General features: G+C 34.0%; 1 protein-coding gene across 9 annotated transcripts in view; it reads left to right on the top strand.

Annotated features, from left to right (window-relative positions):
• The window catches only part of LOC120345146 (uncharacterized), a 42,992-nt gene that overhangs the window by 946 nt on the left and 22,312 nt on the right, over positions 1–19,734 (top strand). For all 9 annotated transcript variants that reach the window (XM_078113237.1, XM_078113240.1, XM_078113235.1 and 6 more), the window contains exons 3-22: positions 2,523–2,786; positions 3,622–3,717; positions 4,306–4,691; positions 5,327–5,465; positions 6,000–6,130; positions 6,405–6,519; positions 6,773–6,870; positions 7,038–7,428; positions 7,712–8,101; positions 8,303–8,736; positions 9,223–9,356; positions 12,209–12,592; positions 13,402–13,514; positions 14,359–14,431; positions 14,600–14,806; positions 15,358–15,458; positions 15,883–16,022; positions 17,007–17,068; positions 17,584–17,722; positions 18,184–18,328. In XM_078113237.1, the coding sequence (XP_077969363.1) occupies positions 2,523–2,786; positions 3,622–3,717; positions 4,306–4,691; positions 5,327–5,465; positions 6,000–6,130; positions 6,405–6,519; positions 6,773–6,870; positions 7,038–7,428; positions 7,712–8,101; positions 8,303–8,736; positions 9,223–9,356; positions 12,209–12,592; positions 13,402–13,514; positions 14,359–14,431; positions 14,600–14,806; positions 15,358–15,458; positions 15,883–16,022; positions 17,007–17,068; positions 17,584–17,722; positions 18,184–18,328 (3,942 nt within the window). The remainder of the gene's footprint in view (positions 1–2,522; positions 2,787–3,621; positions 3,718–4,305; positions 4,692–5,326; positions 5,466–5,999; positions 6,131–6,404; positions 6,520–6,772; positions 6,871–7,037; positions 7,429–7,711; positions 8,102–8,302; positions 8,737–9,222; positions 9,357–12,208; positions 12,593–13,401; positions 13,515–14,358; positions 14,432–14,599; positions 14,807–15,357; positions 15,459–15,882; positions 16,023–17,006; positions 17,069–17,583; positions 17,723–18,183; positions 18,329–19,734) is intronic.

Here is a 19,734-nt window from a genome sequence, read left to right as displayed (position 1 = left end):
GGTTTCTAAGTATATTTTTATGTATTCTTGTTGGAACATAACACACTAAAAGAGTATAATCATTTACATGGATTACATTTGGCCTTTTCATGGCTAGTTTAAAGAGGAAAGCTATATTCATCAGTATTCAGTGTTTAGTAGTTTCAGGTGTGTTATATTCTTTTGAAAATAAACTGTACATGAGTATTGCTTCAAATGAATGTCAATTTACACAAATTCAGTTTGGTCTCAGTTGTATAATTATTTCCCATCCAATCTTAAAGAAAGGAGCCAGAACCGGTATCAATCACTACTTACCGGTAATTAATTTTTGATATACCGCCTTCATGATGTGATTCGCCATCAAAATCTTCTCCATAGATAGATTATGCTCCATGTTCCTATGTATATGTGCTATCATTCAATTTCCTAAACATATGGATGTCAAATCATTAACTCTTGTTTTTAAATATTCTAAAATAGTCACAGTCTAAGGGGTTATTAATGATTTCTTTTTTTTTCTCTTTATTACCAATCAATTTTTTTCATTTGGTTAAAATAAATGAATGCTTAAAAGTAATTAAAGAACCGTAGCTATATTTTAGTCGCCTTGGTATGCCAATCTTACAGTTACAGTTTCTTTAACAATCATTGACAAACTCCTGTTTATTAAATGCTAACTAATGTTTAAATTGTCACAGCCCAGCAAGTTTGCACTTTGCACTGTTGTCTCACATTCATAAAAATGCACTGATTATTATGATATGCATATATTCATATAACAGAAGCATTTATTCACTCTTCTGATGATAGGATGATGTGTGTTGAATTGTTAAGATTCAGGAATAGTTATTTTAAACATGTTTCAATGACTGGAATTATATATTGATGCTTTTATCGTGTTGTTTTGTTAACCTATTAGAATCATCTCATAACTTGATAATAATGCACTGATGATTTAAGAACCTAGATGAAATCACTTATTAGTTGACTAGAATATGTTCACTATATAGTTGAGTATCCATCTTGATTTACATAGTAATATTTGTTAATTAAGAATCTGTTTTTCGGTTCAGCGAATTATGTGTGAAGGTCGAAAAACAGATATTGTTTTTGTCTGTTATAGTAGAATTGTACTCCCTCCATGGTTTTTCGGAATTGCTTGATGGTCTTCAAAATCAAATGCATCATGTCTATGCATCTTCAATTGTTTACTTGTTTAGAAATACTTGTACACTACTTGGAGTAAAAGCTGGATGATACGCAGTCGTTCACCATATAATTAGGATTATTTAATGGCTTCTCTTCATTTTTGTAAATAAGAAAAATCCTATCAAGATTTCTTATAGGGGGACCTTGTCTTTGTATATATGTCTTAGATTTACATTATTCTGTTAGCACATTGATGACATAGTTATATATTTGTCCTTTCTCTTGACTTCATCTATTCCCCTTTTACTTATTTTAAAAATGGACGTTTGTTATCCAAATGATTTTACATAAGTTTTTTATTTCTGTAATCTTATCTTATACAAGGTCTTGTTTTAATGATCTGTAAAAACTCAGTCATGTTGCTAATATTTTGAATGGCACATCAAAATGATATTGAAGCTCGTTTTAAGTTTATTGCTGCTGTCAGAAAGTTATTTCATTTAGTACAGTTGCGTAGGTGGCTTTTTCATGCTCTTTATGAGATGTATCCTACATTAAAAGGTAAGTAATGAAAAACTAAATATATATGGAATGGCAGTCTGGTTTAGAATTTTCAGATATTTATTTGAAATTTTCTTGGCAAAAATTTGAATAGTGAAAAATGATCACATGAAATGATTGTTTTTATACAGTTCTTGATTTCTGATATCATACTGTCTTGTTTGTGATTGCTTCAGTTCAGTATGTAGTCGATATCTCAAAAAGTGTAAAATATTTTTGAGTTTTTTTTTCATTGGAATGGTTTTATGCAATTTTCGTGAGGAAAGCTTAGGACTGATAAGGCAGTGATGTTTTTGCCACTGAGACAGTGTTTGGCTTGAGATTCCAACATGAGACTATTTTTGACCTCTTACTTATTATTTACTATGGGCAAGGATTTAGTGGTCCTGGCATGCATAGATTTGCACCAGTGTGCATGATTGAATTTATTCATTTTCTGTTGAATTATAAACATAAATAGGCTTCTTTTTTTCATGCCTCATTTACTATGACGCATTGCTTGATAGGAAGATGTTTTAAAAGACTATTGTTGGTGTTCTTATTTGTTGGGTTTTTCTAAATATTGTAACCTAGTTTAATTATTGAGTCCCAAACTAATTGTGACAAATGTTTCGATTCCGAAAATGATTTTGTTTTCTTTAAAGGGAGTCGTATTTTATTGACAATTCATTTGTAATATAATAAGAGTCAATTACCGTACTAACAATCAATGTATTTTGCTAGTCTTAGTCTGGTATTAATAATACATATTACTCATATATATATTTTATATGATATATTAATCTTTTCTGTAATGAAGAATTACACTTTTAAATTGATTATCTTTTCAGGGCCATCTGTAACACCTAGCTCTGGACAAGGAGGGTTGTACCATCCCGATATGGCTGCATCTACTAATCCATTAGGTCAAATTCAACCTCAATCAAGTATTGCACCACCGCCCCAACCAACACCAATGTTCTATAATCCAAATGATTATGGTGGCGCGGCTTCAAGTCCGTGGAATTCAATGAATGTCATGCCTCAGTCTTCCCAGCAACAACAATATCATATGAATGGACCTTCTATGGGAGATAACACAATGGGTTTGCAAGGTAGATTTTTTTAAAAAAAGTATATTTCGAACAATACTGTACTTTAACACGAATATAATTGATTGTATGTAATCCACAAACAATTGAAAATTAACAAAACTGAAAATTAAAAACACACACACACACACACACATAAAATATTATAAGCAGTCGTGTTTATTTCTTATGAAACTGGCGCAATATCATAGTAGCATCGAGAGTGTCATCATTAAGACGATTTTTTTTTTGGCAAAAAATCCAAAAGCTGAAAATGCACGCTGAACCTCCGTAGGTTTGATTGTGTTTAGTGCGTACAATTTACGAAATGCACAGTGAAAACTGTTTTAGAATAGCAATATGTCACATATTTAATTCCGGGATTATATTCAAAATAACTTCGGGATCAGGATTGAAAAAAGGCCGAGGAATTTCCCAGGATTGCAACAGTAGTACTGATTGTGCTAATTTTGTTTTGAGCAAGTTAATTAACTGTAATGACAGTCTGCAGTCCCAAAATAGCAACCCTAATCGGTTCCCATAAAACGTTCTGTAAACTGTAATAATTATGCAGATAGGAAATAAAACAGTCTATCTCTTGTCTCATTGTCAGATGCTAAAAAATACTAAATTCCAAATTAAGATATACTAAATTATTCCTAAAATCAAAAAATAAAATTCATTCGACTTAGCTTGTTTTAAAGATATTTGTACATTTTGGACATCCCTAGTTCTGTTTAATTCCAATTTGTTGTTATGTAGTAAATCAATTTTTTATTCCATGTAGTTGAATTGTGGAATATTGAAGTACTTTTATATTGATTTTTCTTGTCTGTATATCATACCCTATTGTCAACAGGTACTCAAGCATATTTTGGTGGAGTTGATTCTAATTCGTCTGCTTCATCAAGTCAACACACATCACCAGCACATGTTCCACATCAGAAAGTCAATGGTAAGATTTACTGCCGAAAGAGACTTTAATTAGCGAAATATCAATTATTCCTAAGAATGTTTACATTGTAGTATTAATCTTAATATTCGTATGTAAACACTTTAACCATTGTTTAAAATAATATAAATAAACTGAAAAATTTTACTTACGGTAAATACTAATACTACAGATATTCATATTTATCATTATTTATAACTTTTATTGTTGATTCATTTATCTCTCAAACATTCCACATTGGATCATTTTGGTTCAGTATTTGGCTATGAAACTATTCGTTTAAAACAACATTCATTAAAGATATAGTATTTTTGTGCTAAAAAATTACCCGTATACTGCAGTATCATTGTGCAATATGTCACTCCGATCAGTAAATCGATAGTTTGGTTATCTGTATATTAAAACTAATTTACATGGTATCTGAATATTAGGCTTTGTAAGTATATGTATATATTACGCTCAATAAGAAATATTTTACCATTTTAGATGCAAAATGATATTCCACTTTCTGCCATGTTCTGTTGTCATGAGCACTTTTATGTAATGAGTCAGGTAATTACGGTAACTTAACTTTCTGTATTTTATTTGCAGATATGCCTCTTGAAGCTCCTCAATATGAACCACAACTTTATTCTACTAATGCTAATACGTTATTCCCCCAAGCATCTAACATATCACCACCAGCTCAATCTTACAATCCTCATTATGTCGCATCGGAAGGAATGAATTTATCTAATACAATTCCACCGCCAGGTGGAGCCTCTGGACAACATGGATACACTCATCCGACTGCGTCTGGTCTCTTTGTCCCGAATTCTGAAATGAATAACACTCCTCTCCAAAATTATATGAACCCCGCTCAACACGAGCCTGCTTCTGTTAGTCCCCAGTTAAATCAGTATTCTGGTAATATACCTGATGTTATGGATATACAATCACACATGCCTGAACAACATGATGAACAGAATGAAATCAAGGTATCATTGGTGTTTCTTAGTTTCAAACAAATTTTTGTTTCTTCTTGCTTAGGGAAATTTTGTGGAATTAACTGTGTACATTGGATATGGAATGCTAAAAAACATATTTCATTGCATCGCTCAGTTTTATATTCATATTCAGTTCGAAATATTTATGTCTGTGTGCCATGTTACTATATTATTAACCGTAGCAAACCTGTTCTTATCATGTAGGCCTACTTCCAAATTATTCATTCAATTTCAGCTTTTAGTCCTGTGATTTGCTTCCTATTCTGTTTCATCATCTTTTTCTCTCTTCATCATTTATTTTCCTTCATATATCATGTATAGTGAGAATTGGTATTGGATTGCACTGTGACCATGATTTTATTTATGTGGTATTGGTTAAAACGAACTGCCCATCACCAGCTTAGCTTATATTATTTGGGGCTTCTGATACAGGCTTCTAACCATTTATGTACTGATCAAAACAACATATATTATAAAGTATGCATCTCACTCAGGTTCTATTTTAGAGTATTTAAATACAACTTAGTCAGTTGAAGGCCTTTTTTGATTCTCATATACTGCTTTACTCACATGCAAGATTTTCTATTTCGTTTCCATATTATTCATTTGTTATTACTTTTATGCAGTATGAAAGCGTAAGTCCAATTAATCCTATGGATCTGCATAATGGAACTCATGCTACAGATTATGTCAATAATCCTGTTACAAGTGATCAAAGTTATATGAATATGGCTTACAGCAATCACGATACAAACTATTCAGGAGGTAAGTAATAAATGTTTCAAATTTGCATTATTAAGCTTTTTCAAGTATTTGTCATTTATTCTTTCATATTTATTGGCTTGGCAGTCCACCATCAATACATAGTTTACTCTTTGGTATGGGGTATACATATATATGTATGGGATCATATACATAAACCCCAGAGTCAAGGGCAACGGCAGATTGTATCATTGCGACTGAAACTCGATTTGGACTTATAAATCCAGATATAGTCAATACAAAGTCTGCTTGGGAAGGCTTCTGGGGGAAAACAAAAGGCCGGCGACGTAAGAGGGAACAGAAATTAGCTGTATGTCTGAGGCATGGAAACTACAATTATTCTGTGATTTGGGTGACTGCGTATTATTCCAGAAGAAATATGTTATACAATATGCTCATCTGAATTTATAAAGAGACCTAACATTTCAGAGTATCAAATTTCTTTCAAGTTTTTATAGAAAATTAGGGTAAAACTAATTCAATTATATAATTTCTCAATTCTTGTTCAATATCAAAACATTAATATTATTTATTCAGGTCCTGTCCCTTCTCAAATGCAACCAGTAAATGCGTATATAAGTGGAGAATTCCAGGTCGATGCTTATCAGCCATCCAATATGATGATACCTGCTTCATCAAGTCAAGATTATGATATCCTACATTCACAGGTTGTCTATACTCTACTGAATTATGAGTTGATAATTTCTTGCTTAGATTGTTCCCTATCAAGTCAATGAATTTGTTGGAACATGTCATCGAAATATTTCGATTTTCAAATGATGGCGTTTACTAATGCTCTTTATATAGCCGCAAATTCAAATAACTAGGTATATTATGTATACATTTTACGTAAATAAAGTCAAGTATATAAGTTTAAAGATCCAATTTAGTTTTTGAGTATGACTCCAATTTATACATACTAACAAATTTTTCAAAAATTAGGGTACTTGGAATGAACACAATCAGGTCACTGTTCTGGAACATGCTCAACAAGATATAAGAGGTGCTGAAGGATTGGAACAAAGGGAGGAGGCTCGAGCGGAAGAAGCTGTGACTGGTATGTTTAATAAGCCATCATTTTTTTACTCCTTCAATAGATACCCCATTGTGACTTGACATTCACTACTGTATATGATTGGAAATTGAATAATTCGGCTGAGTTTCTGATTTTGTTAAAGCTAATTTTATGATAATGATTGTTTCAAAACCTTCTGAATGACTGTATATGATATTTGAGAGCCCGTTCACAGCATGACAAGATTTTTCCTGTTATTGGGTTTGCTAATTATTTCTGATTTTATTGCTTTTAGATGATATGCAACAGCCTGAAACTTTTTCATATGAAGAAATAATTTCAACTGATGACAAAACCAACAGAGATAATCTAGCAGAAGGACATTCACAACAGGTAAAAACTTGTGTGGGTTATGGCGAAATTTCAGGTAAATTCTGCTTTTGCTACATCTTGGAAGATTCTAGAACTAAATCGATGCAAAGGGAGATCTAAATACTTTATTATTTTAATGTGGCGCACCTCAAGGAAAATTGATTAGTCCTTTTTTGTTCTTATTTTAGGTCTTTGATATGAATTCTCAAACAGAAGAACATCCACTTCATCAACCTTCAGTATCACTTTACGAACCTGTTGGCGCTTCAGTAGATAGTCACATCTCACCCCAACAGATGCACAATCCAGGATTGCACATGGAAACTAATTCTGTACAGTCTCATTTCTCAAATTTGAAACTTTCGGAGGGTGACGATACGATTAATAACAATGAAAATGGATCGATACGACCTATGAGCCATGAAAACCATCCAGATATTGTTTTATCACCTGAAACTCGACAGGCTAATTTACATTTGAATGAATATAGTAGGGGATCTCCACCACCACACAGTGCTGCAGATTATCAAATTGAAAGTAATCAACAATCATACGAAAGTCAAAACGATCAAAATATAGGTATGTTCACTCCAACTTCGACTTTGATTTTTTTTATGTATTGTTTGATGAGGTGTGTTGTGTATATTTTGAACCCAGAATTCCATTTTTTTAATTTCCAGCCAAAACACAGAATTTAATCTTAATTTAGCCATCCTGCACTTACCTTTTATGAGAATTGTTTTGTTTTTGTCAGTTATCTATCTAGGATTCTATAATGAGCAGTATATATGTACCTGTATCACTGTCTTCAATTTTTCTTTGTATTCATATAATCCTTCAACTTTATATTTTGCATCATTAGAATTATCAACGCCCAGTACATCACATCAGCAATCGGAACATCAAATTTTAACGTCAGTGCCATCTATGGGAGAACCTGAACCTGAAACAGCTGACCCTCCCCAAGTGAGTGAAAGTCCGATTCCAGCCGATGGACTTCATCCGAGACAATCGGACGTTGTTGATCCGGGACCACACCATTTTGCGTCACCAACTTCAGCTTTTGAGTCTCGTATTCGGAGCCAGAGCACAGGATCTAATAACAGTAATGCATCGTCGCAACGATCTGCTACTAGTCAAGCCAACCGAACTACCCAAAATCGGAATATACCTTCTGGATCTGTGGCCAATCCTCCCAGCTCACAGGAATCTGCCGCAAGACAATCAAGCGTCCCAACATCGAATCCTTTCAGTAAGTTATGATTGTTGTAAAGTTACCTAAAAGTTTCTGAATATGTTTACGAGTGTTGCTATTAGTATTACTGTTAGTGTTTATCTACTGAATCTGTAGTAAGGTTTTCAGAAAAAGCCATACTTATATAGCGATTATCATTTAACGCTGATAAACGTTTTGGTAATATTAAAGCTCTTCTATGTGTTTATGTTGTGTTAGGTACAAATACAATGCATTCGTCACACCTTGGTAGTCAACTGGGGGCTGCTGTGAGTGCTTCAGCTGCAGAACCGTTTATTCCACCTATTCCAGACATTGTGCGACCATTACCTAGCGAACAAGGCAGTGAAAATCTCCGAACTGGGGCTACAGTGCCACTGTCGTCAAACCATTCTTTACATAGCCAAGCGCTGGGATATAGAACTATGTATTTACCGGATCCACCCGCTGTCTCTGGTTCCACAACACAAGCTTCCTCCACGAGATCTCAGCCCGATGTTATTCAGTCACCACCAGAACGAGAAGCCACTCGGTTGCAAGCGTCTGCTGAAAATACTCATACTGTGATGGCACTCAAGACGAGTATCCCGCATTCTGGTAATCCTCCGGTATCAAGTGCTCCAAGTATTCCGACAGTTTTGCAGCCTACTTCGGTAAGTAGAAATATTTTATAAAATATTTTTTTAAAATGAGGTCTTAAATAAACTTTTACTTGGAATTATTCATCTCTGTTCACTCTCTTTGCTATAGTTGAGGACAAGCTCGCCATTGCACTTCTGGTTTTGCTGTACAATGTCGCGAATCCAAATATATGAAATGAACGTGTAGGATTGATCCACCGCTCACCATGATTTATGTAATCACTGAATTTTTACGGCTTCAATAACATCTATATATTTTTTTGTCAAACGCTTATTTGCACATTTCGCTCTGAACAAGGATTAAAACAAGCACCAACTAATATCTAGCGATGCCGAAGAACTATTTTTCGAAGGACCATTGCCAACCCAATTGTTACACCCTCAGTGAGGTGACGAGCAAATAGTCTACTCAAGATCAAATGGACGTCATTGTTCGCCATAATAATCAATCCCTATTTCTCTTTTTTTAAATCATATCTAAAAATTTTCATACTTCAGGTAAACAGCGACCCGTACTTATCAAGATCTTTATATAACACTCACTCCGATCAAAATCAATCACAACCAGCTGCTGTAAATACTAACAACCAGGAACATACTAATCCACCAGAAGTAGAACAACCATCTGAGAGGTAGTCTGCTTATATAGTTATATTACATATCTTTTACTGTAATCGAAAGTGGTTTTCAGCATCAGTGAAAGGGAATTGGAACAAATTTGCATGACTAAGGATAGATGCTTATATAATATTATATTCAATGAATGGTTAAATCAGGGGTGTGCCCTTGGGCCACAACGCAGCCCGTCAAGCCATTCAGTGTGGCCCTTGTCGACAATTAGATTTTTCTCCATCGAACATAAAATCCTAATCCCGCAGTTTATCTTTAATTTTAAATATTATCGTAATCGAAAGTATTTTTGCTCTTATAAAAGTAACCTTTCCAGTTTCATGAGAAAGAATAGAAAATATGTTCAGTGTGTTTTCAAGTATAGTACTAGACTTGGAATGAAATTTACATGCCTCAGCATGTATGCTAAAATAATTTTGAAATGGTTAAATCAGGGGTGTGCCAGCGGGCCACAGCCCGGCACGCCAAACCATTTAGTGTGGCCCTTGTCAACACTCAAATTTTTCTCTATTAAACATAAAATCCTAGTACAATTAGTGTTTAAAAAGGCGCTCAAACGGGTAGATATATATAATGTTTTCACTTGTGTTTCTAAAGTTAAACCTTATGTTGTGATCATTTTTTTTAATTTGTTATGTACTTGGAAAAACTATATTTTTTTGTGTGGCCCAGCTAGATGTTAGTTATGTGCTCCACCGACAAAAAATATTGCACACCCCTGATTTAAATCATGAGCATAAGAGGTATGAGCTGAATATTTCAGGGCATTTGTATTCAACGTTCCCTCTAAAAGCTTGCTTAGTTACGCGGAATAGAAGCTTATGTGAGCTTTAAAAGAAAGGTCTGCGCGGAAAATTAGAAAAAATAGAAAAGAACACAACATTTTAATACTTATGCAGTGCGTGGCAGAACAAAAGTACTGCACGGGAATGATCGGCCAGCTGCACGGCCGCACAGCTTAGAGCAGGGGTCGGCAACCTTTTGAACTCGGTGTGCCAGTTCATGAATAATGAGCACCTTCGCGTGCCAAACATGTTTATGTGTATGGTTTGCATAGCCAACTGCATGATTTGAATAGTAAGCGGATGAGAAACAAATTCATTTTATTGGATAACGTGCATGGAAACTAGCTTACGAGAGATTTCGGCATACGGCATTTCTACATCTGCCCTGTCTTTGGACGACTTAAGTAATAGGTATTAATTAAGGTCTCTCGCGATTAGTTTTGTAGCCAGAAACAATGAAATCGCGATAAATACTAAAGAAGATAAAATTTATTTTGGTACACCCGCAGTATGTGCACCATGATGGCGGACACCGGAACGTAGTGTACCAGGTTAGGGTTAGGCCATAATTTCAGGTACAAATACTACAGGAGTCATTTGGCTAGTCCCCAAACTCGTAATAGAACTGAAATAGGAAAAATTGGAATAAAATTATGCCTTAACCCAAACCTGGTACACATTTTACGTTCCAGTGTCCGCCATCTTGGTGCACATCTACGCCTTTATTTCGTCGTTTTTGTTAGGGTTACATGTAGCTCACGGTGGAATGATGAAAATCAGCCAGGCGCGCAGTCAGAATTTTCGAAAGGGGGTGTTTCAAAACCGAAAATTTCCATTCCCTTATGAAACAGTCGCAGCGATTACGCGCTCGTTAAAAGGCCGAGTTTTTCAGCGTATACCAACTTTTCTCTCCAGTAAAATATTCATTTCATGACAGCTACGAGAATCTAAAACTTTCTTCTATATTGATATAATTTTGTGTCCAACGTAACTCGCGGTTACATCTTGTTGCGTCAAAATATGAACATTATTAGTCTGAAATACCATTCAATCTTTTGATGTAAAAATATGGGATAAACATGCCTAATGTCTAATTGTATTTAGTTTCGATTGATTGTATAATAACTCTCAGCGAATTTCAATTCTGGGCAGATATAAAGTAATTATTATCGTTGTCATGAAATAATTGTTGTGATTCAGGAAGAATAAACACCAACTAAAAGTGTTTACTGCCTAAATAACACGACACGCTGATAAAAACAATCAGGAATTTCAGCAAAAAGCAATCGCACGCGGTATTTGCGACTTTTTCAGTTTTCCGAAAATTTGAAAAAAAGGGGATGATCGACTGCACACGCTTATCTACACCGATTCTGGGTACCGAATTCGGCCTCTCGTCTATTGCAGTTAAATATTGCATGTTTTTTCGATAAATTTCTCGATTTGTTATTTTTTGTTCAATTGTAGAATGTTGACGCACACGCACTATGAAAATAAATATTTTGATATGGCCCAAATCGCTTGCCGCGCCATGTGAAATCCTCTCACCAATTGTGGCACACGAGCCAGGGGTTGCCGACCCCTGGCTTAGAGGGAACGTTGTTCCTATTTATTGGGTCAATTTAATAAAACGGTTTATGGAAAAACTGCATGAAAAAGCATGAACCTTTTTTGTGTTGTAGAATTTTCTATAAATTGTGCCATGAATATCTTAAATACAAAATTAATTTAACCCCTAAAGACGTGAACGTCTGTTTGTGTATGATTGTACCCAAAAGATTTAGTTATCCAGAACACTTTGAAGTTATGTTTCTATCTAGAATATGTTTGAAATGACCTGGGTTATGTTTTGTATCCTTGTATCTAATTATTAAAATTTCATGATCAATATTAACTTTCATATTCATTACAGTATTTTGACTTCATACTTGACTACATTGAAATCTTCTTATGGTTTATTGGATTTCCTCTGCTTAGCTGGCTTTCAAGCTGGCTTAGCTTACTTTTTCAGTAGCTATTGACATTGTTTGATTTTTATTTACAAATATGTGAATGTTGTATTTTTACAGAGTTGTACCATTGCCCACTTCATCGTCTGCGACGCATTTGCCGCAAGCAACAGATGATGGCCCCTCTAGGGACCAGGATAATAGTTTAAGACAACATCCTTCTGAATCTCACAGACAAGATGAGGATTCTTGGTATCGGGGACAATCGGACCGTGACCACTACAGTGATCGAGGTGAATCCCGAGATCCAAGAGATTCTCGGGATCCAAGATGGGACGATTATCATCGGAGACATCCAGATGATTATGAAAGACGGGATCCTAGAGAGGATTCTAGGTATTCTCGCGATAGATCATGGGATCCTAGAGATCGTGATGACAGACATTCAAGATACGACGAGATTCCCAAAGCAAATTCTGAGCGCAACTCGAGACCTTCATCAAGGTGAGTATAGAACAAGGACATACTGTAAACAAATTAGGGATTAAGAGAACAAGTTTATTTGTATTTAAAGATATATTTTTAAATGTGGATAAATCATACAATAATTTATTTGTAAATTTTCCCATTTTTGCCGTGCCATTTTCAAATTGATAAAACTTTACATACAATAAATAATTTAAATTTGAATGATTTGCTTTTAATAATACCCTTAATTTCGAAATTTTGTTCGATTTTTCGCTTATCATTCAAGTACTTTGAATAATAACAAGAGCGATACTCAAATATATGGACACGAACTCCGAAAAGCCATAGTATGCAATCTGTCAAGTAGACCACCCGTACCAGCTGCCACGATGTCGTAAAAAACGTGGAAGACAGTCATCACAGTGTCATAAAAATGTGTTCCCATAATTACAAATTATACAGCGCATTTTAGATGAAATATCAGATCCCACAGTAAATTTAGTACCTAAAAAAAGTAATAGCCTTTAACAAAAACTACAATTTTTAACCACTAAAAAATTTCAAAGCAATTGGTCCAGTAGTGAATAAGAAAAGCGATCATACTCATAAGGTAATAAAGAGCAGAATAATACCAACAACATAATAACAAAACGATCCATATGTCCACTTTGTGTCCAATAATACTGCAATCCTTTGTTGGGCAAGCAGTTTAATTACACTGTGGATGTGGTGATGGACATGGGTTTCACATTCCAGATCTATTATCTGTGACGCTAATATAGTTAGGCTCAAAGCTCGGCTATCACGTCCACAAATTAAAATGATAATTAATATATGTTTTTAAGGCAAGGGGACCCAGCTGCTACTAACTACTCAAGACGATATGATGATAGGGACTATGGAAGAGAATATGACCGATATTATTCGAGAGACAAATATTATGATGATAGATATCACGGTGAGATGAGAAATATTGAAACAATTTTTCTTGTTGAGAATCTTCCCAGATTTACTTCAAAGTAGTAAGGTTATAATGGTAATGTACTGGATGATAAACATACACAAACAGAAGTTTGAGTGTTAATTATATTTTTACATTTTCGTAGAATTATTGACAAATTTATGGGCTCTATTTTTTGGGTCACCCGGTAGGTGTTTGGTAACCTGTTTTCATCTGATCAATCTTACTTGAGAGTTGTATCTAAATTGAAAAAAAAATGTGAATGCATGTTTTTTTTCTCTAGTGTATATGAGGTGTTGAATTTATCGTTTTCTTGTAGACTAGTATGGAATTTACTGTCAAGACGAGAACAAACTGGATATTTATATTTAAAAAATATTGTGTATAAGTTCACATAGTTGAAAAAAATTCTATAAAATTGAGATTTGCTTTTTAAAATAGCTGGTTAAATGCTGTTAGAGAAACATATTGTAATGTACAGGGTCGCCTAAAACACAGAATCCCCTAACTTTTCTAATTACTTCTACAAAATGAAGAATATTTCTTTTTTTAATTTAATTTTTATATCCTCAGTGTATGATTGTACCCAAATCTTTCAGTTTGTTCTGGAACACTTTGCATCAAAATTTTGTCTTTCTGGAATATGTTCAAATGACTCTCGTTTCTTTTTTTTTCTGTAATTCTGCATTACATTATTTGCAATGCATATTAAGTTGTTTTTATTGTTTATTCGTACTTCCTATTACCTATTCTGTAACTAGTCAACTTCACTTTTTTGATCTGCTTTTTTGTAAACCGCTATAAAATTTAATTTGCCATTATATTATTCCCTATTTAACAGATTATGATAGAAGGGATCCATACTATCAGTCTTACGACAGAAGAAACGATAGATATTATGAACAACATCACAGGTAAATTTAACTTCAAATAATGTATCGATTCGTGAGCTTATGGTAGTGGTTAATGCCCATCGCTATTTTGGTTCAACAATACCATGCCAGCTTATTTAGTTATACAGAATTCGTAAATTATGTTTTTGTTCACTCAATCATAAAAGTCCTTATTCCGTTTTATTTCAGGTATCCTGATGCGTATCATAGAAGAGGTTATGAAGATTATTATTATGACTCGTATTACAATGACTATCGATATCATCGACGTCCGGAAGATGAAGATACGAGAAGTGTTTATAGTGAAAGGTCGAGGGTTAACGAACCCGATCCGTCAGCGGATAGGAATTGGGAATCAAGACAATCATATGCCGATCAAAGCCATTACGATTACAAGTAAAATTTTTTTTGCTGCTATAGCTATTAAGTTTTCTCTCAACAAGGCTCTTAATAATCACAGACCTGATATGAGTTGAAAATTTTTTTCGGAATAGCCTCACATTTCATTACTCCTTATGTAAGTTGAAGGGTATGGAATTTTTGAATTTGGTTAGATTGAAGGAACTGATCTTTCCGCTATTTCGAATATGGAGTATCGAATTTAAATGTTTAGTTAAGAACACATAGAAGCCCACACGTATATTCGGTTGATTTTAATTGAAAATGCAGTGCCATTATGATAGATAGCCAATGATTTGATTGGTTATCTATTTTTACTGTTTTCAGAAATTAATTTATGGCCATTTTGAGTTCTACTTTTATAATACAATTGTTTAAAATGATTAATTTTTTTTAACTAACATACAAAATTATTCCCAAAATCAAGAATTTAAATTATTGAATATAATTACTTTTGGACCGTTTCAACTAGTGGATGTGTTTTATAAACATCCCTATCAGAAGCTTTTATTGTCTGAAAGTTACTGAATACTTTGCTATATTTACAGCTCTTCGCATGGCTACGACAGAAGATATTATGATGACAGTATTATGGATGAATCTACACTTTCTAATACATATGATGAATCATGGCAAAGGCTCCCCCAAGGTAAGAATTTTAATTTATTTCTCTGTTGAATACAATATTTTATCTATATTAAAAAATTGCGTTTTGACCAGTTTCGTAGAATTTTTTGGGATTTTCTTCAATTTCAAAGTGTTAAAAAATAGCTTATCTGTTTTTGCTTTCAGTATGCTGTTTTTAGCATAAAAATGCAAATATTTAATCGATTATTTTGCCATTACTCTTTATGTTATAACAAATGTGCAGTTTCAAATTGCATTTCGAAGGCTTTAATTTGTTTAACCTTTTTAGTCCACAAAAGTTTAAAATTTTTACACAACTTTTAAAAAAATTCAATGAGCATTTTCAACCATAAGCATTGACTTAATCACAGAGTGAATATTTTCTTATTCTATGTTTAATTAGTTGTCAATTTCTTTCTTTCACGGTCATTTTTATATTTATATAGTTCCTTCAAGACAAACACCAGCGAAATTTTCAACTGCACATACAATATTTCGTTTTGGACCGGGTGGACAGTTAATCAAGGTTTTACCGAATCGTCCTATGGAAAATCAACCAACAACTGTTGAAATTCACAGCTTGGAAGTAAGTTCTGAATTTTATCAATATTAATTGTGCCTCAATCTCAAAAAGCCTTAGTAAAAGCTTGCAGGAACAAGAGAGCGATGCTCAAATATATGGACACGAAAGCCAAAACGAAGCAGTAATCAACCTTACCTTATACAATTCTTTACCTAGTCTACTGTTCAGTGTGGTCAAAAAACTTCAGGCTTTCGCGACCGCGTAACACGAGAGATGTTGCAGAACCGTTACAAATAATTTTTATTAGTTTTGAAAAGGTTATCACACAAAAATGAAAAGTGAAAAATGAATCACATAAAGCCCACAGACAGTTTTGAAATAAACAAGAGCCTTCTAGCGAAAAATACAATCTTTTTGTACTGAAAACTTCGAAGCAATTGTAGTTAAGGAGGAAAGCGTTGATGACAACAAATAAAAAGTATCAACGAGAACAACAACAACATAATAACAAAACGATCAATATGTATGTACACCCCGTGTCCAACAAGCAGTCACTGGTTTTTTTTTGTTTTTATCTTGATCTCAACTGTCCCACTAACTATGTTGTCACAATAATATTACTAAGAATTTGATCATGTAGTATACAAATGGATATCTGCGTAGGTGGGTTTGTGTGCTTGAAAATAACCAGGATTGTGAAGCCTGACTCAAAAAGTTTTCAAACTCTCTGGATTTGAAACCGAGGCAGAATTTAGAATCATTCGTAGTCGAAAGTCAGGATTTTAGACCTTTAATTAATATTAGTAATTAGAGTCTGAAAATTTCTAATGGAAATAAAAAAAAAAGTTTTTGCCACAGACAATTAAATTGGGCATGCACACACAAAAAGTGTCGTCAGAATTTGTTTTTTAGCGTTTTTACTTGGAGTTCGAAATGTTACAATTGTAAGGCTGATCAGGGTTTAAAGCCAAAATATCAAACCTGCAATGCCATTATATCGAAAGTTGAACAACAACTACGTGGAATAACATATAAAATCATTTTCAGATTATGTTACAAGGAAACCCAGAAGCTGAAGATTTACGATCATATGCTGGACCTTTATCAAAGTATGTTCCTTATTTTTGCATTTTATTTACACCACATATTTATAGTTTTTTCCATGTAGGCCTATTATAGTAGGGGTGTGCAACATTTTTGTCGGTGGGCAATATACTTCAGACATATAGCTGGGCTACACACAAAAAATCAGTTTTTCCATGTATACAACAAATTGAAAAATTAGCGTCAATCAGAGTGCGGCGGGGAAGATAAGATGAAAGAATGCGCTAAATGGCTTGGTGGGCCAGATTGTGACCTGCGAACCACCTGTTGCACACACTTCTACTATAGTAAATTTGCTTAAACAAAAATAGGACTGTACAAACTATACTATGTTTCAGTCCACTATGAATTACAAAATCATCGATGTAAATTTTCCAAAGAAATTTAGAAAGAAAAATGATGTAACATGCTTAATATTGGAATGATTATTGGTGCAATCACAATTGATCGGGGGCTGCCAGTCTCATTAAACTTTTTATATTTGATTGCTCCTCAAAAATGATCTTGTTTATTATTGCAGGGAAAATACTCACAAGAATGACGTTCTACAATTTGTATCATCAAGATCATTAGAAAGTATGAAAGATATGGATTTATTAGACAGACGTTCCACTTCACTCATATGGGATTTTCTTGCTTTACTGGTTAGGCAAAATGGGGTAAGCTCTTGTTTAAATGTCTTTTTGGAATAAGGCTTTATATCACTGATAATCTAAATATTATTCAATATTATTTACGATGAATATATGTGTAAAACATGGTGGACACCTCCTTATCAAAACGATGTTTATTAACTATTCCCTTCACCTACATTAGCACGGAATATATGATTATACAAGGTTGTCTCAACTCGCTCCCAATCCTGCTCTAAACAAGGCTTTATACAAGAGCCACTGATATCTAACGACCTTCTATGTTTTAAATGGCCAATTATCATTACAATTCTGCATTGCTTTCCCGATTCATTACACCGCTGGGGTTATGGGATTGCACAGTTTAGTTAACTGTAACGATTTAACCGTTAGGCCATTGCACCGCACCCGTGAGCAATATGAGATTAATTTATGTCTAACCTGTAGGATGGAAAAAAATCCTTTTTTAATTATTTTCTTGCATTCAGTCTGTTCTTGGTACTGACATTGCTGAGTTGTTGACGAAAGATCATTCTGGAAGTTTTGATTTATTGCAATCACCATTAGAAGCAAGTAGACAGAGACAACTGCAATTACAGTTACATAGAACTACTACACCTAATTCCATATCAGGTATGCAAATCGGCTATTTCTAGGACACGATTCTCAGATACTTCTAGATCTCTTGATTTGAGGTAATTGGCTATTAGATTTTCTTACATTTAAAAATGGCATATGTATTTAGTTTAATTGTCATTCTCAAATTTTCTTCATTACTATGTTTGTTAATAGTTTGTTATGCATTTATGCTCTATTACTGCAAAATTCCACTTGCGATTACCCAGCTTTTTAGAAGTTAATTTTTTTAGAATAATTCGTTTTGTATGAATGGGTATATGAGAATGTAGTTTGCATAGGATATAGCTGTACAGGTAATCTTCTATATTCAATACACCAACATATTGTCGCAGTATAACCAAAAGTAGGTAATGTCACATTTTAATGAGGTTTTGAGAATATCGCACTTTGGTAGTTTCAAATTCAACAGCTAACCTTAAAGTCAAAACTGAAAAAGGTACAACTTTGAAACTCGGGCAAAAAGATAACTCTGGCCCATAATGACAGAAGATGAAAAAATTCCATTTTTAAAAAATGTGACATAATCTACTTTGGTTTACTGCAGCCATATTATATGGAAATGTTGTGTTTTGAAAAATACGTAGATTTTCTGATAAGGGTCACAATACACCCAGTGCACCAGACGCCAATTGTTTAATAAACTAGGGTGTCCCAAACGGGGGTCCGCGGAGGGAGTCCACAATACAAACATAACGAGATCTATATGTGTGAAGCATTTTCTACTCTTACCAATATGATGACAAAATACAGGTCGAGACTTGCCCTAGGGTCAGATCTACGAATTTGCTTGCCACAAATTGCTCCGAGAATTGATAAATTGTGCAGTGAAAAGGAACCTCATCCATCACTTTAATGTCGTTTGTGTTGTAAATGAAACATTTTCCTTCCTAATTGGTAAGGCACAGAAAATGATACGGTATAGAATGGGGATCCGTCAAAACTAAGATTCACAAATAGGGGTCTGTTGCCTTAAAGCAGGGGTCGGCAACCTACGGCCCCAGGCCTGATCCGGCCTGCGGAGCACTATAATCCGGCCCATGACGCTTCACTAAATTATAGTGACAAAACATCCGTTTTGACGAATATATTCTTCAAACTAAATTATATTATAACCCAACAATTATATATTTCACAATTACTCGTTTAAAGAGCATATAATTTAATTATAATTAAGCAAATGACAACAAAACGCAGAAAAGTTGATGCTAAGTGCAAAGGGTTCAATGGCGCTCAAAATATTTAAATGGATTTTTATGAGATGCAATGAGGAAATAAATCTATATTCTATTTGAGAGCTGTATCACTGCTTGATTTTTATTATAAAAAGTACCATCTGTTCGGTTTTTCAACTTTCTAAAAATATGTGCGGCCCGCCAAGGACTTGCAACCTTAATTTTGGC

This window comes from Styela clava, chromosome 5 (assembly GCF_964204865.1).
Source record: "Styela clava chromosome 5, kaStyClav1.hap1.2, whole genome shotgun sequence".
Lineage (NCBI taxonomy): Eukaryota > Metazoa > Chordata > Ascidiacea > Stolidobranchia > Styelidae > Styela > Styela clava.
Note: the sequence above shows the minus strand (reverse complement) of the source record. Positions and strands in the feature narration are given on the sequence as shown.